At 43.3% G+C, this 18,918-nt stretch overlaps 1 protein-coding gene across 1 annotated transcript in view; it reads left to right on the forward strand.

Annotated features, from left to right (window-relative positions):
- Nucleotides 1-8,071, forward strand: part of WDR35 (WD repeat domain 35) — a 157,923-nt gene extending 149,852 nt beyond the window's left edge. Inside the window, exons 27-29 of the mRNA XM_040348549.1 lie at nt 865-1,021; nt 5,231-5,471; nt 7,785-8,071. Coding sequence (XP_040204483.1) covers nt 865-1,021; nt 5,231-5,471; nt 7,785-7,938 — 552 coding nt within the window. The 3' untranslated portion in view covers nt 7,939-8,071. The remainder of the gene's footprint in view (nt 1-864; nt 1,022-5,230; nt 5,472-7,784) is intronic.
- The last annotated feature ends 10,847 nt before the right edge of the window (nt 8,072-18,918 follow it).

Raw genomic sequence — 18,918 nt, forward strand, 5'->3', positions numbered from 1 at the left:
ACAGCCTTCCGAGAGGCTTCCGACGGTCGCATCCATCACGTCACTCGTAGCCGAAAGAAGCGGAACGTCGGTGCGGCTCTATACTGCGCCTGCGCACCGACGTTCGGCTTCTTTCGGAAAATCGTGACGCGATGGATGCGACCGTCGGAAGCCTCTCGGAAGACTGTCAATCAAGAAGGAACGCCCATTCCCGAAGCCCATACCCGGAAGCGACGGAGAGGATGCATCTCGTAAACTTACCGGTAAGTACTGCACATATTTTAAAATAAATAGCCGATTCCCCTAGTAAAAACGAGCAGGAATCTAAGGGGGAAAAGAGCCCTCTAAGGGTGAACCCCCGCTTAAGCGATTAAGAACACAAGGACATGACTCCTAGCAGCAGGAAAGTTCAAAATTTATTTTAGAAAGTATTATTTTACTGAAAGAGTAGTTAATGTTTGGGACAAGCATAGAACTAAACTTATACAAAAAGGTAAAAAAGGCCACAATGGACCACTTGTACTTTTTCTAATATCACTTTTCCATGTTTATGCCAAACAACATTAGAGATTGTTTTCTATTAGAGATTGCTTTCCTATTTGAGTGCGGTCTGAAGTGTTTGAAGATCACATCCTCTGAACACCCTTTTCCAATGCAGACATTATTTGCTAGGCCCTGACATTCGGAGCGCCCTTGATACATGTTTTTATGCCAAACAACATATCTACTTTGGAGAACAGTACACTGAAATTGGAGTATTTCATAAACATAATGTTGTGCTGCAGTTATCATATGTGCCTTCTGCTGCCTTCAACTGTGTTTTGAAAGAAGATTCCAATCGTATAATGCTGGGTGTTCCATGTAATGTTGCCTCTTGTTTTTCAGGCAACATCGGCACTGGCTGGCCTGTTGGAGGAAGACGGTCTCCTGTCTGATAATCGGATAATTGACAATGCCTGGAGAGGGGCTGAGGCCTATCACTTCTTCCTGCTCGCTCAGAGGCAGCTTTATGAAGGCTATGTAGATGCTGCCATGAGGACAGGTGAGTCTGGACTTTATAATATTTCTTACTACAGAGAGGTTAAGTAGTAGGAGTATGGAGTAGTGGCATTTGGTTTTAGCAGTTAGTAAATTGTTAGCAAGTTTTAGTAAGGCAGTTTCTGTGAAGTGCTGCGAGCGAAAGCCAGACTGTAAGGGGTCAAGAAGGTTATTTTCACTGAGGTAATCCACAGCCCCGCAGCGCAACGTAACTTAAGTGATTTAAGTTACACTGCCGCAAATTTCCTAAGTTAGGTATCGATCCACAACACACTTACCTGGAAATTTGTGGCGGTGTAACTCAAATCCGTCCGGCGCAAGGCGTGCCGAATCTAATGGGGCGAGTCCCATTTAAATTAGGCGCGCTCCCGCGCCGGACGTACTGCGCATGCTCCGTCGGGTAACTTACCCGACGTGCATTGCGCTAACTGACGTCGCTCCGACGTCATTTGCTTAGACGGTAACGTAAATGGCGTCCAGCGCCATTCACGGACGTCTTACGCAAACGACGTAGAGTTTGAATTTTCGACGCGTGAACGACGGCCATACTTAATAGGGCTTAGTCAAATAGGACTCAGCCCTATTTTTACACGGCGTAACTCGACGTAGCATTAGAGCGACGGGCCCGTCGGAACGTTTGTGGATCGCCGTAAGTGTTCATTTGCATATTCTTCGCCGGCCGCAATGGCCTTGCCACCTAGCGGCCGGCCTAGAATTGCATCCTTAAGATCCAACAGTGTAATTCAATTACACATGTCGGATCTTCTGTCTATCTATTGGAAACTGATTCTTTGGATCAGTTCCAAAGATAGAAACAGGGATACGACGGCGTATCAGTAGATACGCCGTTGTATCTCTTTTGAGGATATGGCCCTAAGTGTTCTAGAAGTTTAGAGGTGAATGGGAGCAATGAGATGGGTCTTAAGTTGTTCAGGTTTTTTAACCACTTCCTGCCCGGTCAATAGCAAATTGACGTCCGGGAAGTGGTTGTGTAATCCTGACTGGACATCTATGGACGTCCAGTAGGATAACATGCCAGCACGTGCCCATGGGGGCGCACAGCACGGCGATCGGTGATGCGGGTGTCAGTGTGACTCCCGATCTCAGTAAAGTGCCTCCGGCAGAGGCTCTTTACCACTTGATCAGCCGTGTCCAATCATGGCTGATCACGATGTAAACAGGAAGAGCCGTTGATCGGCTCTTCCTCACTCGCGTCTGACAGACGCCAGTAGAGGAGAGCCGATCGGTGGCTCTCCAGACAGGGGGGTATAGGCTGATTGTGTATCAGTGTAGCCCCCTGCGGATGCCCACACTGGACCACCAGGGAAGGGGGCAACATGTGGATGGCCAGGTATGTACCCCATGGCTATCCACATGTTAAAAAATATTCACAATAGATGCCAATCAGTGCCCACAAATGGGCACCGACTGGCAACATGGTCACTGACTGGCAAAAATGAGTAAATAAACAAGTGATGCCCAGCAATGCCATCATCAGTGCCACCCCTCAGTGCCCATCTGTGCCACCCATCAGTGCTGCCTATAAGTGGCCATCAGTGCCCCATACCAGCACCACCTATTAGTGCCCATCAGTGCCACCTATCAGTGACCATCATCAGTGCCACCTCATCGGTGCCTATCAGTGCCACCATATCAGTGCCCATAATTGAAGAAGGAAACGTACTTATTAACACAAAAATCTTCCTCACGTATTGCATCAATCTTGTGTTTGAAGTGATCGGCAATCTCTTAGGCAGTGAGTGAGTTGATGGTTAGAGACGGTGGGGTACGAAGCAGAGAGTTAAAGGTAGAGAAGAGCCAACGGGGACTGGATGACAAGGTATTAATGAGAGAGACAAAGTAGGCTTGTTTGGCAGCATGGAAGCAGGAATTGTATCTTAGGAGGGTAGAATTATATAGGGTGAAGTCCTGTAGGCATTTGGTTTTAATTTACTCCACAGTCATTCAAGAGCATGGCAATGTCTCTTGAGATTTCTAGTGTTGTCAGGTTGCCGGGGTTGTAACGGTCCGGGCCTGATTCTGCGCGTAATTAGAGGTGCAAGTGCATCCAGTGATAATGAGAGTGAACTGTTGTAGAGAGAGTTGGCCAACACAGGACAGGGGAAAGATTATGTCATATAGCTGGTCAGTAGCAGAATAGAGAAGAGAAGGGTTAAAGTGGCGGAGGTTTCTACAAGTAATCGTTTGCTGCTTGGAGCGATGGGTGGTTGGAGGCGCAAGGATACAGTGAAACTGATGAGGTTCTGATTAGAGAGAGGAAAGGGGGTGTTGTTGGGAAAATACAAGGTTGAGGGTATTACCATTTACCATTGGAGTAAGTGGAAGTGTGTGTCCATTGGGTTAGGTCAAAAGATGAGGTTAAATTGAGAAGTTGAGCTATAGCCGGGCTGTTAGCAGGAATGTTGATGTCACCAAGAATGATAGTGGGTATTAGTGGGTATTTCAGAGGAGAGAAAGTAGGGTAGCCATGCAGCGAAGTCTTTAAAAAAGCACAATACTGGTCCATGAGGCCGATAAATTGCTGCCATCCTCAGAGAAATGGGAAAAATACAGTGCATCTCGAAAGAAGAGAGGGAGGGATCTGTTGCGTTCTGACTTCCTTTGGCTCCTTCTGATTGGGTGTAAACCCCAAGAATTCATATGAAGATATGTGGCTTCCCGAGTTGACTAAACTATATAGAGTTGAGTTATTAAAGGCCACCATCATTCATCCAAAACTGAATTTCCCACGTCTGGGAGTATTTGGCACTTTCGGTTACAATCTATTTACATAAAACTCAACGTGTGTGTGTGTATGTATGTATGTATGTCCCAGCATCACGTCCAAACGGCTAAAGATATTAACATGAAACTTGTCACACATGTTACTTATATGTCAGCAACAAACATAGGATAGGTGGTTTAACCCTTACCCACCCCCATTTGCCATGGTCGGGGTTTTCCTTTAAAGTCCCATTCAACTCTATGGGAAATACATGTTACTTCATAACTTCCAAACGGCTGTACATATTTCGATAACACTTGGTCACATGTTACTTATATGTCCACTTAAACTATAGGATAGTTAATTTATCCCTTAACTACCCCCATTTGTGAGGGTCGGGGTTTTTGTTTAAAGTCCCATGCAAATCAATGGGAAATGTATGTTCCCACATAACTTCTGTACGCCTGGAGATATTTCAATAATACCTGGTACACATATTACTTATATGCCAAATAAAAATATATGACGGTTAAATTAACCCTTACCTACACCCTTATATAAACGATGGGTATATTTATATTACTATGATTTTCCTCCCCAAAAGGTTAGGATAGGAAGACCGGGCAACGCCGGGTGTTCAGCTAGTTGGTTCATAAAGAAGGCTTTTTGTTGAATGGGAGGTTGAAACTGTTATGAAAAAATGTCTGGGGGGAGGGCGGAAAGGAACAAGGAGCTGTAGCTATTTATAATGCTTTGGAAAAACGTGGCATCACTTATGTTATGTAATTTAAAGTGACCCTGTCAGTTCCCTAACAAAGTCCAAAAAGAAGGCCCCAGCAATGGAAGAGAAATCCCCTGGTGGACCTTTTTGACAACCAACCATTCAGCACTGCAACCTCTGTCAGTCTCTTTAGCATTTGACACTTTCTTGAGTCCCCTGATGCATGCTGTGAGTATAATATCTGACCTGGCCACAGACCCCCGCACCCACCCGTCGCCAGCTCACTTCCCTGTGCCAACAGTCTTGTATCCTCTGTGTCCCGGCTCCATAAGTCTCCTCTCTCCTCCTCCTCGGCAGCCAATAAGATGGCCCGTCCTTTCGGCAAATCAGGAAACGGGTCTCACGACCTGCTTCCTGATTGCCCGGGAGGACATTTAGTGTGAAAATAGTGAATATTCACTCACTATTGTCAAACAACTGGGTGGTCTCGGAGCACAGTGCTCTGTGCCGGGAGACCACCCTTTTTTGAAGCCTGTTAGAGCCTCTGGCTCTAATCATGTGCTTCAAACCCCCCCCCCCATTGGAATCCATGCATCCGGCACCCCATATGTAGATCAGGGCTGGATGCATGGATAGGTTAGGCGCCTAATAGAAGGGCCGCCACTGGTCAAACAATTGTCTGCGTTTTTCATCGGTGTAGGAAATTGGTAACAGAGTTGAGTCAGTTTGGTGCACACAAGTTTTACCTTTTTGTCTTTGTTTTCCAGCTCTACACCTAAGAGATTATGAAGATATTATTCCTGCTGTGGAGATCTATTCCTTGCTGGCACTCTGTGCCTGTGTTAACAGGGCATTCGGTACCTGTTCCAAGGCCTTTATTAAACTGGAATCCTTAGAGACTTTGAGCCCTGAGCAAAGACAGCAATATGAAGACCTTGCCCTGGAAATCTTCACCAAACACGGTCCAAAAGATAGCCGGAATCCTGAGGCTGATGTCTTCCCAGAACGGTTTGTATAACATGTGATATCAACACATAGACCTTATGAATAGTTCAAATTTACAAACTAGAAACCAGTTACCACACATTTTCCTATTATTTTATGAAACGCCAAAAGAACAATTGAGTACTTGTCTGTGATACTTTTTTATTTGCACTAACATCCAAATTTTCAGGGTGTACCCCCCTTCTTCAAGGTCCAAGCAGTACTAATATACAACTTTATGTATCACGGACAGTACTCCATTATTCTTGTTGCAAGTGCACTAATACGGCTACAATGCCCTCAAGCATGAAATGCGAAATATGTATTTATGGATTCTCAGAGGAATCGCTAGTTTCACATTTTTTGAAGACAAGCATGCTTGTTGGTGGTGCTGGAGTAAATACCTTTTAACCACTTAATCTCCAGAAGATTTACCCCTCTTCATGACCAGGCCATTTTTTTGCAATACAGCACCATGTTACTTTAACTGACAATCGTGAAGTTGTGTGACACTATACCCAAATAAAATGTATGTCCTTTTTTTCCCCCAAATAGGGCCAGATTCACAGAAGAGATACGACGGCGTATCTCCTGATACGCCGTTGTATCTCTGAGATACGATTGTCGTATCTATGCGGCTGATTCATAGAATCAGTTACGCATAAATAGCCCTAAGATCCGACAGGTGTAATTGACTTACACCGTCGGATCTTAGGATGCAATTCTAGGCTGGCCGCTAGGTGGCGATTCCATTGCGGTCGCCGTAGAATATGCAAATGAATAGTTACGGCGATTCACGAACGTACGCTTTACCCGTCGCTCTAACTTTACGTTGTTTCTGTCGAGATACGCCGCGTAAAACTAAGGCTGCCCTCTAGGTGGACTAGCCAATGTTAAGTATGGCCGTCGTTCCCGCGTCAAAATTTTAAAAATCACGTAGTTTGCGTAAGTCGTCCGTGAATGACGCTGGATGCCATTTACGCTAACGTCGAAACCAATGACGTCCTTGCGATGTCATTTAGCGCTATGCACGTCGGGTAATTTGACAGACGGAGCATGCGCAGTACGTTCGGCGCGGGAACGCGTCTAATTTAAATGGTGCCCGCCCCATTTGAATTAGGCGGGCTTGCGCCGAGCGGATTTACGTTACACCGCCACAAGTTTACAGATAAGTGCTTTGTGAATCAGGCACTTGCGCTGTAAACTTGCGGCGGTGTAACGTAAATGGGATACGTTTTGCCGCCGCTGCGTAACGTAATTGTACCTGAATCTGGCACACAGAGCTTTCTTTTGGTGGGATTTGATCACCTCTGCGTTTTTTATTGTATAGTGCTATAAACAAAGAAAAAAAAAAAAAGAACATTTTGAAAAAAATATATATATATATTTTTACTTTCTGCTATAAAACATATCCAATAATAATAAAAAAAAAAATCGAATTTCTTCATAAATTTAGGCCAATATGTATTTGGCTACATATCTTTGGTAAACAAATCCCAATAATCATATATTGATTGGTTTGTGCAAACGTTATAACGTCTACAAACTATGTGATATATATATTTTTATTTTACTAGTAATGGCGGCGATCAGCAACCTTTAGTGGGACTGCGATATTGCACCGGACATTCTGACACTTTTTGGGGACCAGTGACACTAATACAGTGATCAGTGCTAAAAAATATAAACTGTCGCTGTACTAATGAAACTGGCAGGGAAAGGGTTAACATTAGGGGCAATCAAAGGGTTAACTGTGTGCCTAGCCAGTGTTTTGCTAAACTGCATGCGGTGCTTTCACTAGGGCAAGAGATAGAATATATTCCCTGCTTTGCAGGCACACAAATTTCATCCCTTACCCTCCTGTCAGAACGGCAATCTGCCTAACGATCAGCGGGTGCTGGAGGACATCGGGTACCCTGCACCCACCAATCGGCTTCCGTTGTGTGTAATCACAGTGGAAGCGAAGGGGTTGACAGCGCACATGCAGGCCCCCTACCCGGAAGTGTCGGATCACGTTTATATATGTGATCCGGTGCACAGGTGCCGCCGTGTAGCAGTAAAACTGCTGGCCTGAACCAGTAGATGCTGGTCCCATAATTGCATGCCTGGGTATTTGGACATGATCCTTTAGCTGAAGGGGTTCAGGGGATGAGCTTCTGGCAGAAGAGCCTAGTCAACAGCTGGTTTGGGATTCTGATCCTCCTTTTTCTAAAATCATGTGACCAAAAAAGCCAAGTTACCTTGGAGGCTTTGTGGTAATCTTTTAGGCACTATGATATTTATTATATAATAATTATTAAATCATTCTTAAGTCATTTTGTTTTTTTCTTCCTACAGTGGTGAAGGAAAATTGCCAACATGCATTGCTTCAGGGAGACCCATTACAGAATATGAGTTCTGGATGTGCAGCGTTTGCAAGCACGGCGTTCAAGACCGAGAGATTGCTGCATACAGCTTCTGTCCTCTCTGCCACAGCTCCACTTCTTCATAAGACTCCTATGTATGAGACATTTCAGTGTAAATATATTAAAAATAAAATCTATATACTGATAGTCTGCCCCCGATCACTGAGGGAAGGTTGACCACGGGGATGTCAATTTAAACATACCTATAATGTGCAATAATATTCTTAGTACGTATTTATTATTATATTACTTTTACATGACAGTTTTCTTTAGGTTGGACAGTTACTTCATTTTAATTGTTTCTTAACCACTTGCTTACTGGGCACATATACCCCCTTCCTGCCCAGGCGAAATTTCAGCTTTCGGCACTGTCACGCTTTGAATGAAAATTGCGCGGTCGTTCGACGTGGCTCCCAAACAAAATTGACGTCCTTTTTTTCCCCCACAAATAGAGCTTTCTTTTGGTGGTAATTGATCACCTCTGCGGTTTTTAGTTTTTGCGCAATAAACAAAAAAAGATCAACAATTTTGAAAAAAACACAATATTTTTTACTTTTTGCTATAATAAATATCCCACTTTATTTTTTTTAAACGATTTTTTTTCTCAGTTTAGGCCGATATGTATTCTTCTACATATCTTTGGTAAAAAAAACAAAACACAATAAGCGTATAGTGATTGGTTTGCGCAAAAGTTATAGCATCTACAAAATAGGGGTTAGAATTATGATATTTTTTTTACTAGTAATGGCGGTTATCTGCGATTTTTGTCAGGACTGCGATATTATGGCGGACACATCGGACACTTTTGACACATTTTTGGGACCATTCACATTTATACAGCGAACAGTGCTATAAATATGCACTGATTACTGTATAAATGTGACTGGCAGGGAAGAGGTTAACACTAGGGGGCGAGGAAGGGGTTAAATGTGTTCCCTAGGAGTGATTCTTACTGTAGGGGGAGGGGACTGACTGGGGGAGGTGACCGATCTGTGTCCCTATATACAAGGGACACACCATTGGTCCCCTCTCCCTAACGGGATGTGGATCTGTGTTTTTACACACACAGATCCGCGTCCTTGGCTGTGTAGCGGCTGATCGTGGGTACCTGGCGGACATCACGGCCGCTAGGCGCGCGCATAGGCATCTCGGTGACACGGCGGGCACACACGCGCCCCAGTGGCCGGAGGAGCCAAGGACATCAATAGACGGCCTCCCGGACCTGAAGAGCCACCTTGTGGCCGTCATTTTACAATGGCCTGGGCTCCATGAAGTTAAACAGGAAGTAAACCTGGGATTTTTACTTTTTTGTTCACTGCAAAGTTAAGGAATAATGTGCTAGTATGCATGGCATACAAGCACATTATGTGACACTTACCTGCAAACAAAGCCCTCGTCGTCCCCGCTCGAGGCCACATCTATCTTCACCTGTCTTCCTTCCGGGTCTGCAGACTCCAGCTGTGTAGCTCGCCGGAGCCGCGTGACCTCACTCCCACGCAGGAGCCGGCAGTCACGGCACAGGCTTCTGAAGAAACTGCACCAGCGGCTGATCCTTCAGGGCGCATGCGCCGATGACATAATCGGCGCAGTAAACAGTGACTATCTCCTAAACGGCTCATGTTTAGGAGATATTTAATGTACCTATAGGTAAGCCTTATTCTAGACTTACCTATAGGTACAAAGAATACAGGAAGGTTTACTTCTTCTTTAATCAGGAAAAAGCATGGTGATAACACACTGTAGGAGCATATCAACATGAAGTTTTCAGCGCAGAAAATGAATTGTTAAAGGATAAGTTCACCTTCAGGGGAAAAAAAAGGGGGGGGGTGAGAGAGGCGCTGGAACATGTTACATTTTAGACCTTAAATACGGGTGTAACATGTTTTAAAAGGCAAAGTTATCCTTGTGGCCACGTTAACGGTAAAGCGCTGCTAGTTTTAGCAGCACTTTATTGTCGTTTTAGTGGCGCTTTTCAGCCGCTAGCGGGATGTTTTTAACCCTGGCTAGTGGCCGAAAAAGGTTTAAAAGTGCTGCTGCTGAAGCGCTTTGGCAGCGCTGGCCATTGATTTCAATGGCGGGGCGAATTGGGAGCGGTGTATTCAACCGCTCCCGCACCCCCCAAAGATGCTGCCTGCAGGACTTTTTTTCCTGTCCTGCAAGCGCACCCCTCCAGTGTAAAAACGCTCGGGCTTTCACACCGGGGCTGCAGAAGAGGCAAATTACAGGCGTTTTTCAGGTGCTATTTTTAGTGCAAACATGCCTGTAAAATGCCTGAGTGTGAAGCCTCGTACACACGGCCGAGGAACTCGACGTGCCAAACACATCGAGTTCCTCGGCCAGTTCAGCACTGAAGCCGCCGAGGAGCTCGGCGGGACGAGAGCTCCCATAGAACAACGAGGAAATAGAGAACATGTTCTCTATTTCCTCGTCGAGCTCCTCGTCGGCTTCCTCGGCTGAAAGTGTACACACGACCAGTTTCCTCGGCAGAATTCAGCCAGAAACTCGGTCGGAAGCTGAATTCTGCCGAGGAAACTGGTCGTGTGTACGGGGCTTGAAAGTGGCCCTAAGAGAACTTGGGCTACTTAACAGATGGGTCAGCTGGAGTTCCATAACTCCTTGCACAGTCATTGCACATTAACTGCACTCTATGGGAGAGATTTACTAAAACTGGTGCAGCTGTGCATAGTAACCAGTCAGCTTCTATCTTCAGCTTGTTCAATAAAGCTTTGACAATAATCTTGGGTTTACACTGTGCAACTTTGAATTCGACATCCCTGCACAACTTCATTGCGGCTTGCATACGACTTCTTTAACAGAAATCACACAAAAATTAGTGCAGGAACCCTTTTCTAAATCTCGTGCTGCACCAATTAGAACGGTTCCATTGCCGTTAATGGGGCGCGACTTGTAATGCGACTTTGAACTTCGCGGCAGTGTAAACTGTGGCTTAAATATAGAAGCGGATTGGTTACTATGCACAGCTATACCAGATTTTGTGTGTTCCAGTAAATCTCCTCCATGAGTTCTCCATTGGTGGGAAGGAAGACTTGGCAATGGTGGTGGAGGGTTTTGCTGTGTACAGCTGATGATGGCGGGAGAGGATTACTGAATCTCTGTGTTAACTGACATAGTTTTGTAACAAAGTAAGGGTTCCTTTCAAGAGAAACTGACATTTTTTTGTTTTTCTTTTACAATTTTATAAATGGTTTTGTATCATTTTTTTATAGTTTGTATAAAATCTTTGTTTTACAAATAAACATTTCATATGGGATGCAAATGACACTGATTTTGCATAGCATTCTGATCTCTCCCCCCCTGTCGGTTGGTCAGTAGCACTTACCCCATTACCAGCGGCTTCCCCTGCTCACCGGTGGCAGCTTCATTTTTCTCCCTCCTCGGCGGCCAATCAGGAGTCTTCTCTTTTTGGCCAATCGGAAAACGGGTCTCACACCCGCTTCTGATTTGCCGGATTGAGGAGCAGTGTTTCACCAGCAAATATTCATTCGCTGTTGTAACACACCTGGGTGGGCTCCGGTCGCATGCTCTGCGACCCAAACCCACCCCATTTTGAAGCCTATTAGAGCCTCTGGCTCTAATCAGGTGCTTTAAAAAAAAATCCCTGCTGCTGTAATTCATGTGCCCTGAAAGGAGCTGGACGCATGAATAGGGGGTGGCCATGTGCATGTGGATTGATTCATGCTATGCATGAGTCTATACATTTTGCATATAGGGGTGGTGTGCAGTGCCCCTAATAGACAGGCCGCCACTGAAAGCAGCCCATACAGGTTTTTTCCTTTAATGTGACTTGATTCCCCCATCCACACACTCAATGTAAATGGGTAAATTCTCCCCACTGAGCTATTGAATTCTGACAGTGGGGAGACTTCCTCAGCATTAGAATATACTGATCAGCGTCGCAGGCTGTAGTCTGCAGCTCTGATTGAGCAGAGTAATCTGGAAGGGTAAGGGGAAAGGATCCGCGCTTAGGAATGAATAATATTAAGCTGCTGCCTCCCTGACAAGCCTCAAAGAGACCTGGAATTAGTAAAGAAATGGGGTTAAGAGATGTTGGCGCTGCTTATACTTGTTGGTAAATATCCACGAGATGTCCTATGTATTGTAAATTATTTGTAGGGGAGCTTCAAAATACTAGGAGAGACCAATGGGGATGGGTCTCCTAGACCTGTGCGTTATTGTAGCCAAACGTCCAGGTGCTGCCCCCTATTAATGCTTGTAATCAACACTGGTGACCCAATGATCTGTTGGTTCTCCCAGTGGGAATATTATATTTATATTCAGAGGTTAGGAAAGTAGCCGGTAAAATTAAATTTCTGAGCTAACAACGTCCTGTATATTTAGTCTGGTTCGAATGATTAATTCAAATTATATTGAAAAAGGATTTTTTCGGTGATTCCGGTGTATAGCCTCAAAATACAGTGTGCAATGGGTGCACAAATCCAAATGATGGATACAAGATATATAAGACCTCCACAATTAATATAGGATGAGAGAAAATAATAAATGTGTTAAATGGTTAAGTGTCCCCCGGGGCACCGTGCAATGAATGATATTGCAAATCTAAACCCTTGTTTAACTAGGTTGATAGGTTTGATAAGAAAATAAAAATAACAAAGATATTAGAAATGCATAGTCCAGGACCCTGTGCAGGTCAGAGAAGTACCGTGTGTTTTAAAGGCTCCCGTGCAAATCTGCTCTGTCAAAGAGCGTGTTTAAAAAAGTGGTGTCAGGAAAAAATATATAAATAAAAAGGAAAATGACAGCAATAATTATGACCAACAATCTAAATCGTCGGGTAATGAGCAAAAATATGTGCAAAGCAACAAAGGATTAATATATATATGTGCCGTCCCTAAATAGGGTTCTGAAAATAAATGTATATATCTTTTCAAGATATATAATTACTATTAGTAGTGAAAATCCAAATATAGTTGGAGAGAAATAGCATCAATAGATAAATAATAATATAAAAAGTGATATAAACCGTCCAGGCTAGACCTTATCAAAATAATTGAACTTGGAACCCCCTACTGGGTAGTTGCTGCAAGTTCTCTTAGTTAGCCAAGGTCTCATGAACTAATCAAAAAGTTCAATGTGGAAACAATGTATCACTGATGACAGAATGCATGTAGAAAAAAACAAAACAAAAATAGTGACTTCATGTGATTTTCTTCCTGATGCTTTTTGGCGTGACTTTTGTGCTCCCCCTGCTGTGTCCCCACTCTCCAGATGTTGGCACCCCTAAGGGCAAAAGGCAATGGTGGTGGTACCTCGTCAGTTGTTGCGCTGGTTGTTAATTATGTAGCGTAGGAAAATTCCTTCTCACCTCTCCAGAGGGGGGGGGGGAGAAAATCCAATCAGCTTCCAGGTGTCCAGAGGATGGCAATCACAAAAGAAAAAAAGAAGGAATCCACATAGTGTGACACTGTGTTTTGATAACGTCATACGACGAAACGCGTCAGGTGACCTAGACGCAAGCACGCACGTACGCACGCCCTCCTAGCTGACTGTAGCGTTATCCTCCGAGCCGCGAATCACCTGTACGGAAAGCCACGGACGCCTTTGCTGCTGCACGGAGGTCACAGTGAGACACAGGCATCGCCTACTAGCTCGTGAGCATAAACGGATAACAGGGCTAACTGTGCCTTTGTGGCTCATTTTTTAACCTTTTTTATTTTTTTCATTTATGTAAACTTTGTTCTTTGAACGGTCCCTTTTTTTACTTTTTTATTTTTGCATTTATCTTCATTTGGATACGGTTTTTCAAAACCATGCCCTGCTGATACGTGTAGTTAACCCATGTATGCTTGGGATTGGTGGTTGGATTGTTTAAACTACCTTTAACCAGCAGAGAAGATATATAGATATATATTTTTAAATAAAGACAGTGGTCTTTTTTCTTGCAAAATACAGTGTCACACTATGTGGATTCCTTCTTTTTTTCTTTTGTGATTGCCATCCTCTGGACACCTGGAAGCTGATTGGATTTTCTCCCCCCCCCCCCCTCTGGAGAGGTGAGAAGGAATTTTCCTACGCTACATAATTAACAACCAGCGCAACAACTGACGACGAGGTACCACCACCATTGCCTTTTGCCCTTAGGGGTGCCAACATCTGGTGAGTGTGGACACAGCAGGGGGAGCACAAAAGTCACGCCAAAAAGCATCAGGAAGAAAATCACATGAAGTCACTATTTTTGTTTTGTTTTTTTCTACATGCATTCTGTCATCAGTGATACATTGTTTCCACATTGAACTTTTTGATTAGTTCATGAGACCTTGGCTAACTAAGAGAACTTGCAGCAACTACCCAGTAGGGGGTTCCAAGTTCAATTATTTTGATAAGGTCTAGCCTGGACGGTTTATATCACTTTTTATATTATTATTTATCTATTGATGCTATTTCTCTCCAACTATATTTGGATTTTCACTACTAATAGTAATTATATATCTTGAAAAGATATATACATTTATTTTCAGAACCCTATTTAGATTAATCATTCGAACCAGACTAAATATACAGGACGTTGTTAGCTCAGAAATTTTATTTTACCGGCTACTTTCCTAACCTCTGAATATAAATATAATATTCCCACTGGGAGAACCAACAGATCATTGGGTCACCAGTGTTGATTACAAGCATTAATAAGGGGCAGCACCTGGACGTTTGGCTACAATAACGCACAGGTCTAGGAGACCCATCCCCATTGGTCTCTCCTAGTATTTTGAAGCTCCCCTACAAATAATTTACAATACATAGGACATCTCGTGGATATTTACCAACAAGTATAAGCAGCGCCAACATCCCTTAACCCCATTTCTTTACTAATCTGGAAGGGTAATTGTACAGAAGTCGATCTGCAGATCAACTTCTGTACAACCTTTCTGCCTGTACACGGATCGAAATTAGGTCAGTCTCTGCTGAACAGCCACAGTTCGATCCATGAATGGCCAGCTTAAAAAGAAAGCCCAGCACTGTGTGGTCACTTTGTGACTGTCTTATTCCAACTAAAAACCCATTTGGAGTCCTATAAGCACAGCAGGATGAAGGTGGCGCATCCATCCTCCTAAAGCAGAGCTCCAGGTTTCAGTGAACTGTAATAGTTTGGTCCCGACACACTTTTTGCTTCAATAACCGATACAATGGCTGTGGCTGTGCTATATAAACTGTATTAGCTAGATTCAGGTAGAGTTAGGTCGGCGTATCAGTAGATACGCCGACCTAACTCAGAATCTGTGCCGACTTATGTTTAAGTGTATTCTCAAACAGAGATACACTTAAACATATCTAAGATACGCCGGCTTGCGCCGTCCTATCTTAGGTTGCAATATTGAGGCTGGCCGATAGGTGGCGCTTCCATTGCGGTCGGCGTAGAATATGTAAATCAGTAGATACGCCTATTCACGAACATACGCCCGGCCGCCGCAGTACATTTACGCCGTTTACGTAACGTATTACAGGCCTACAGTTATTCCATCAAATAGATGGAATAGTAATGTTAAGTATGGCCGCCGTTCCCGCGTCGAAATTCGAAATTTTTACGTTGTTTGCGTAAGTCGTCCGTGAATCGGGATTTACGTCCACGTCGAAATCAATAGGCCCGTGCGGCGGACGTAGCCGCAATGCACACTGGGAAATGTAGGCGCACGGCGCAAGCGCAGTTGAAAAAAAAACGTCAATCACGTCGGGTCAAGCCTCATTATCATAAAACACGCCCCCTTAGACAAATTTGAATTAGGCGCCCTTACGCCCGCCCGCTTTAGGCTACGCCGCCGTAACTTGGCAGGCAAGTACATTGTGAATCATGTACTTGCCTCGCTAACTTACGGCGGCGTAGCTTAAATGCCTTAAGCTACGCCGCCTTTAAGTTGCGGCCATCTATGTGAATCTAGCTATATGAATCCTCGGTTATATTCAGTATACAGTGCTGTGTCCCGGCAGTGGGATGTGAACTTCTCGTCCCGCTCCTGGAAACAAAATCGAGTCAGGTTGGTCCAAACTAACTACCGTATTTAAGGCTCCGTTCACACCTAATGCCAATGTGGCTCCCGGCAGGGGTGCTGTGCATCCTGGTTTACCATTTCAGGTCCAATTTCAGCCCGAATTTTTGGCTGAATTCGGACCTTAAACGGACCAAAAGATGCACAGGGCTCCTGTACAAATTCACACCGGAGCCGCATTAGAGATATGTGAACCGGCTCCATAGAGAGCCATTCACATTCTCCTGCTATTGCATATTGGATGCAGAGTTCCCGCATCCAATTCGCAATAGTGTGAACCTGGCCTAAAGTTCCCTAAAACCCGGAGCTCAGCTTTAAATAATTCAGTGGTGTACTTTTAGCTTCTGCTATTGAAGGCAATTCACAGCAACATACAAAAATAAACTGTTTAAAAAATGATATTTAATATTTCAGATTTACATAACAAACAAAAAAATATTTTTGTTTATCTTAAACAGAATGAAAAAAAACATACAAAACACTATACAGAGAATCTATATTGGATTTTAGCAAGAACACAATTTGTATCATTATTGTAAAGTTTATTTGAAAGTACGGTAATCTGAGTTTTTGCATGCTGTTCCATATTTATTTTAGTAAAATGAAATGCAGATCGGTCTTTTTTTTTTTTTGGCTGTCTATGTCAGACAGTACTAACTATTCCTGTTGAACAACTCATGACAGTACTAGGCACATAGAGAGCTTACCAAGAGAGAAACAGTACTGAGTTCTGTAAGTGCTGCATTGTAGGATGAGGGTGGAAGCATACAGATCTGCCCTATACCATAAAGTTTGGAGGACTACTATTGCAGATCTGAATGATCGTTAAATACACTACTCATGAACAGATTCACTCTATTGCAGACCTCCACATGTAGACAAAACATCTACGCTGCTGTACCCCAGGCAATTATAAGACTCCATATTGATCTGTGGTGGTCGCTGTGGCTCCTGTCAGCCAATCCACTTGAATATATTAACACTCGGCTTGAAAATTGCAGCTTTGCTTTTATTGGTTACAAATAAAAGATTACATACAGGATTCCAACATGTATGCGTTTCTGCTTAATGGGCTGTCACTGGACAAACGCATACGCTTTGAAATCCTGTATGTAATCTTTTACGTGTAAACAAATAAAGCTGCGATCTGCATGCCGAGTGCCTTTTTATGCTAATAGACCGCCACAGGGGCATATACTTAAAGCAGGGGTCTCAAACTCAAATTACCTGAGGGCCGCAAGACAAGTTTTCATATGCCATGGGGGGCCGCATGCAAACTTTCAAACTTCAAAAACAACAGTACTGGTGTCAGCGAACACATTATTAACCCCCAGCACTGGTGTCAGCGAGCGCATTATTACCACCAGCACTGGTGTAAGTCAGGGTTTGACAAATTTGCTTGGAATCTAGGAGCCAGCTAAAAAAGTTAGGAGCCAGAAAACGCACCCCGTCCCGACGAGCTTGCGCGCAGAAGTGAACACATACGTGAGCAGCGCCCGCATATGTAAACGGTGTTCAAACCACACATGTGAGGTATCGCCGCGATTGGTAGAGTGAGAGCAAAAATTCTAGCTCCTCTGTAACTTAAAACATGCAACCTGTAGATTTTTTTAAACGTCGCCTTTGAAGATTTTAAAGGGTAAACAAGTTTGTCGGCATTCCACAAGCGGACACAATTTTGAAGCGTGACATGTTGGGTATGAATTTACTCGGCGTAACATTATCTTTCATAATATTAAAAAAAATGGGGATAACTTTACTGTTGTCTTATTTTTATTTTTTTTTCATTCAAATTTAAGTTTATTTTCAATAAAATAAATACATACATTTGTATTAAATTAGCAAGAAATAAGTCAATAGCACGCAGAAATATAATAATTTAAATACATTTCAATTCATAATAATCATTCCTGTCTTATTAACTGCCACTTATATCTATCCATCCTATATGCTCTACACCATGTGGTGAAAGTAAGGCAGTTCACATAAGCTAAATTAAAAGACTATTTCAAAGTAATACTTTAAACTTGAAAGAGAAACAGAATATTTTCATATATCAAGGAATTCCTAGGTCTAGCGTTATCACACAATAAGTTATATAAGGGATAAAACTAATTGAGTGTACCAGATTAAATTACTTAGAATAATTAAAGGATAAGATATCCGGAGTGCATCAACCTCTCCGACACCCCTAACGGGAACTTTCTGTGTCCAAGAGGTTGAGCAAAACCTCCAATCCTCCCTCCCCCCCTCCAATAACTATTACTGGAACTCTCCGATAACCGAAAACAAATTTTCGGAATCCCCATCAAATCTAATTATTTCAAAGGTTTGGTAAAATCCTTCAATTACTTAAACATAAACTTATCTTTTCAAAATAAAACAAACTGAGGACCAAAAATCTTAAGGATTCTATCCCCAGAGATAAAATAATGAGATAAAACCTAAGAAGAATCAGAAGAAAAAAAGAAAGAGTGACAAAAGACAAGAGAGGAAGTGAAAAAAGAAAGCCAGAAGAAAATCAGGAGAGATAGAAAATTAGCCCGCCTGCCATCTACCAGCATCGTCCAAAAGACACTGATGTCATCAAAACCTTCACGGAGTATAAGTTATCCCCATGTATTCCAACCAAGGTGTTGTCTTATTTTTTAATCAAAAAAAGTGTAATTTTTTCCCCAAAAAGTGCGCTTGTAAGACCGCTGCGCAAATACGGCGTAACAGAAAGTATTGCAACTAGGGTTGTCCAGATACCGATACCAGTATCGGTATCGGGACCGATACCGAGTATTTGTGCTAGTACTCGTACTCGCGCAAATACTCCCGATACCAAAATAGAATACTTTTTTTTTTTTTGTGCGACATCGAACACAAATTGGATGGCACCATTGGATGGCACTGATAGGTGGCACTGGCATTGATTGAATGGCACTCATAAATGGATGGCACTGATAGGTGGCACTGGCATTGATTGGGTGGCACTGATGAGATGCACTAATAAGCTGCCTCCCTGCACTGATGCACTAATGGGCACTGATCTGCACTGATAGG

The sequence above is a fragment of the Rana temporaria genome, chromosome 4, assembly GCF_905171775.1.
Source record: "Rana temporaria chromosome 4, aRanTem1.1, whole genome shotgun sequence".
NCBI classification, from domain to species: domain Eukaryota; kingdom Metazoa; phylum Chordata; class Amphibia; order Anura; family Ranidae; genus Rana; species Rana temporaria.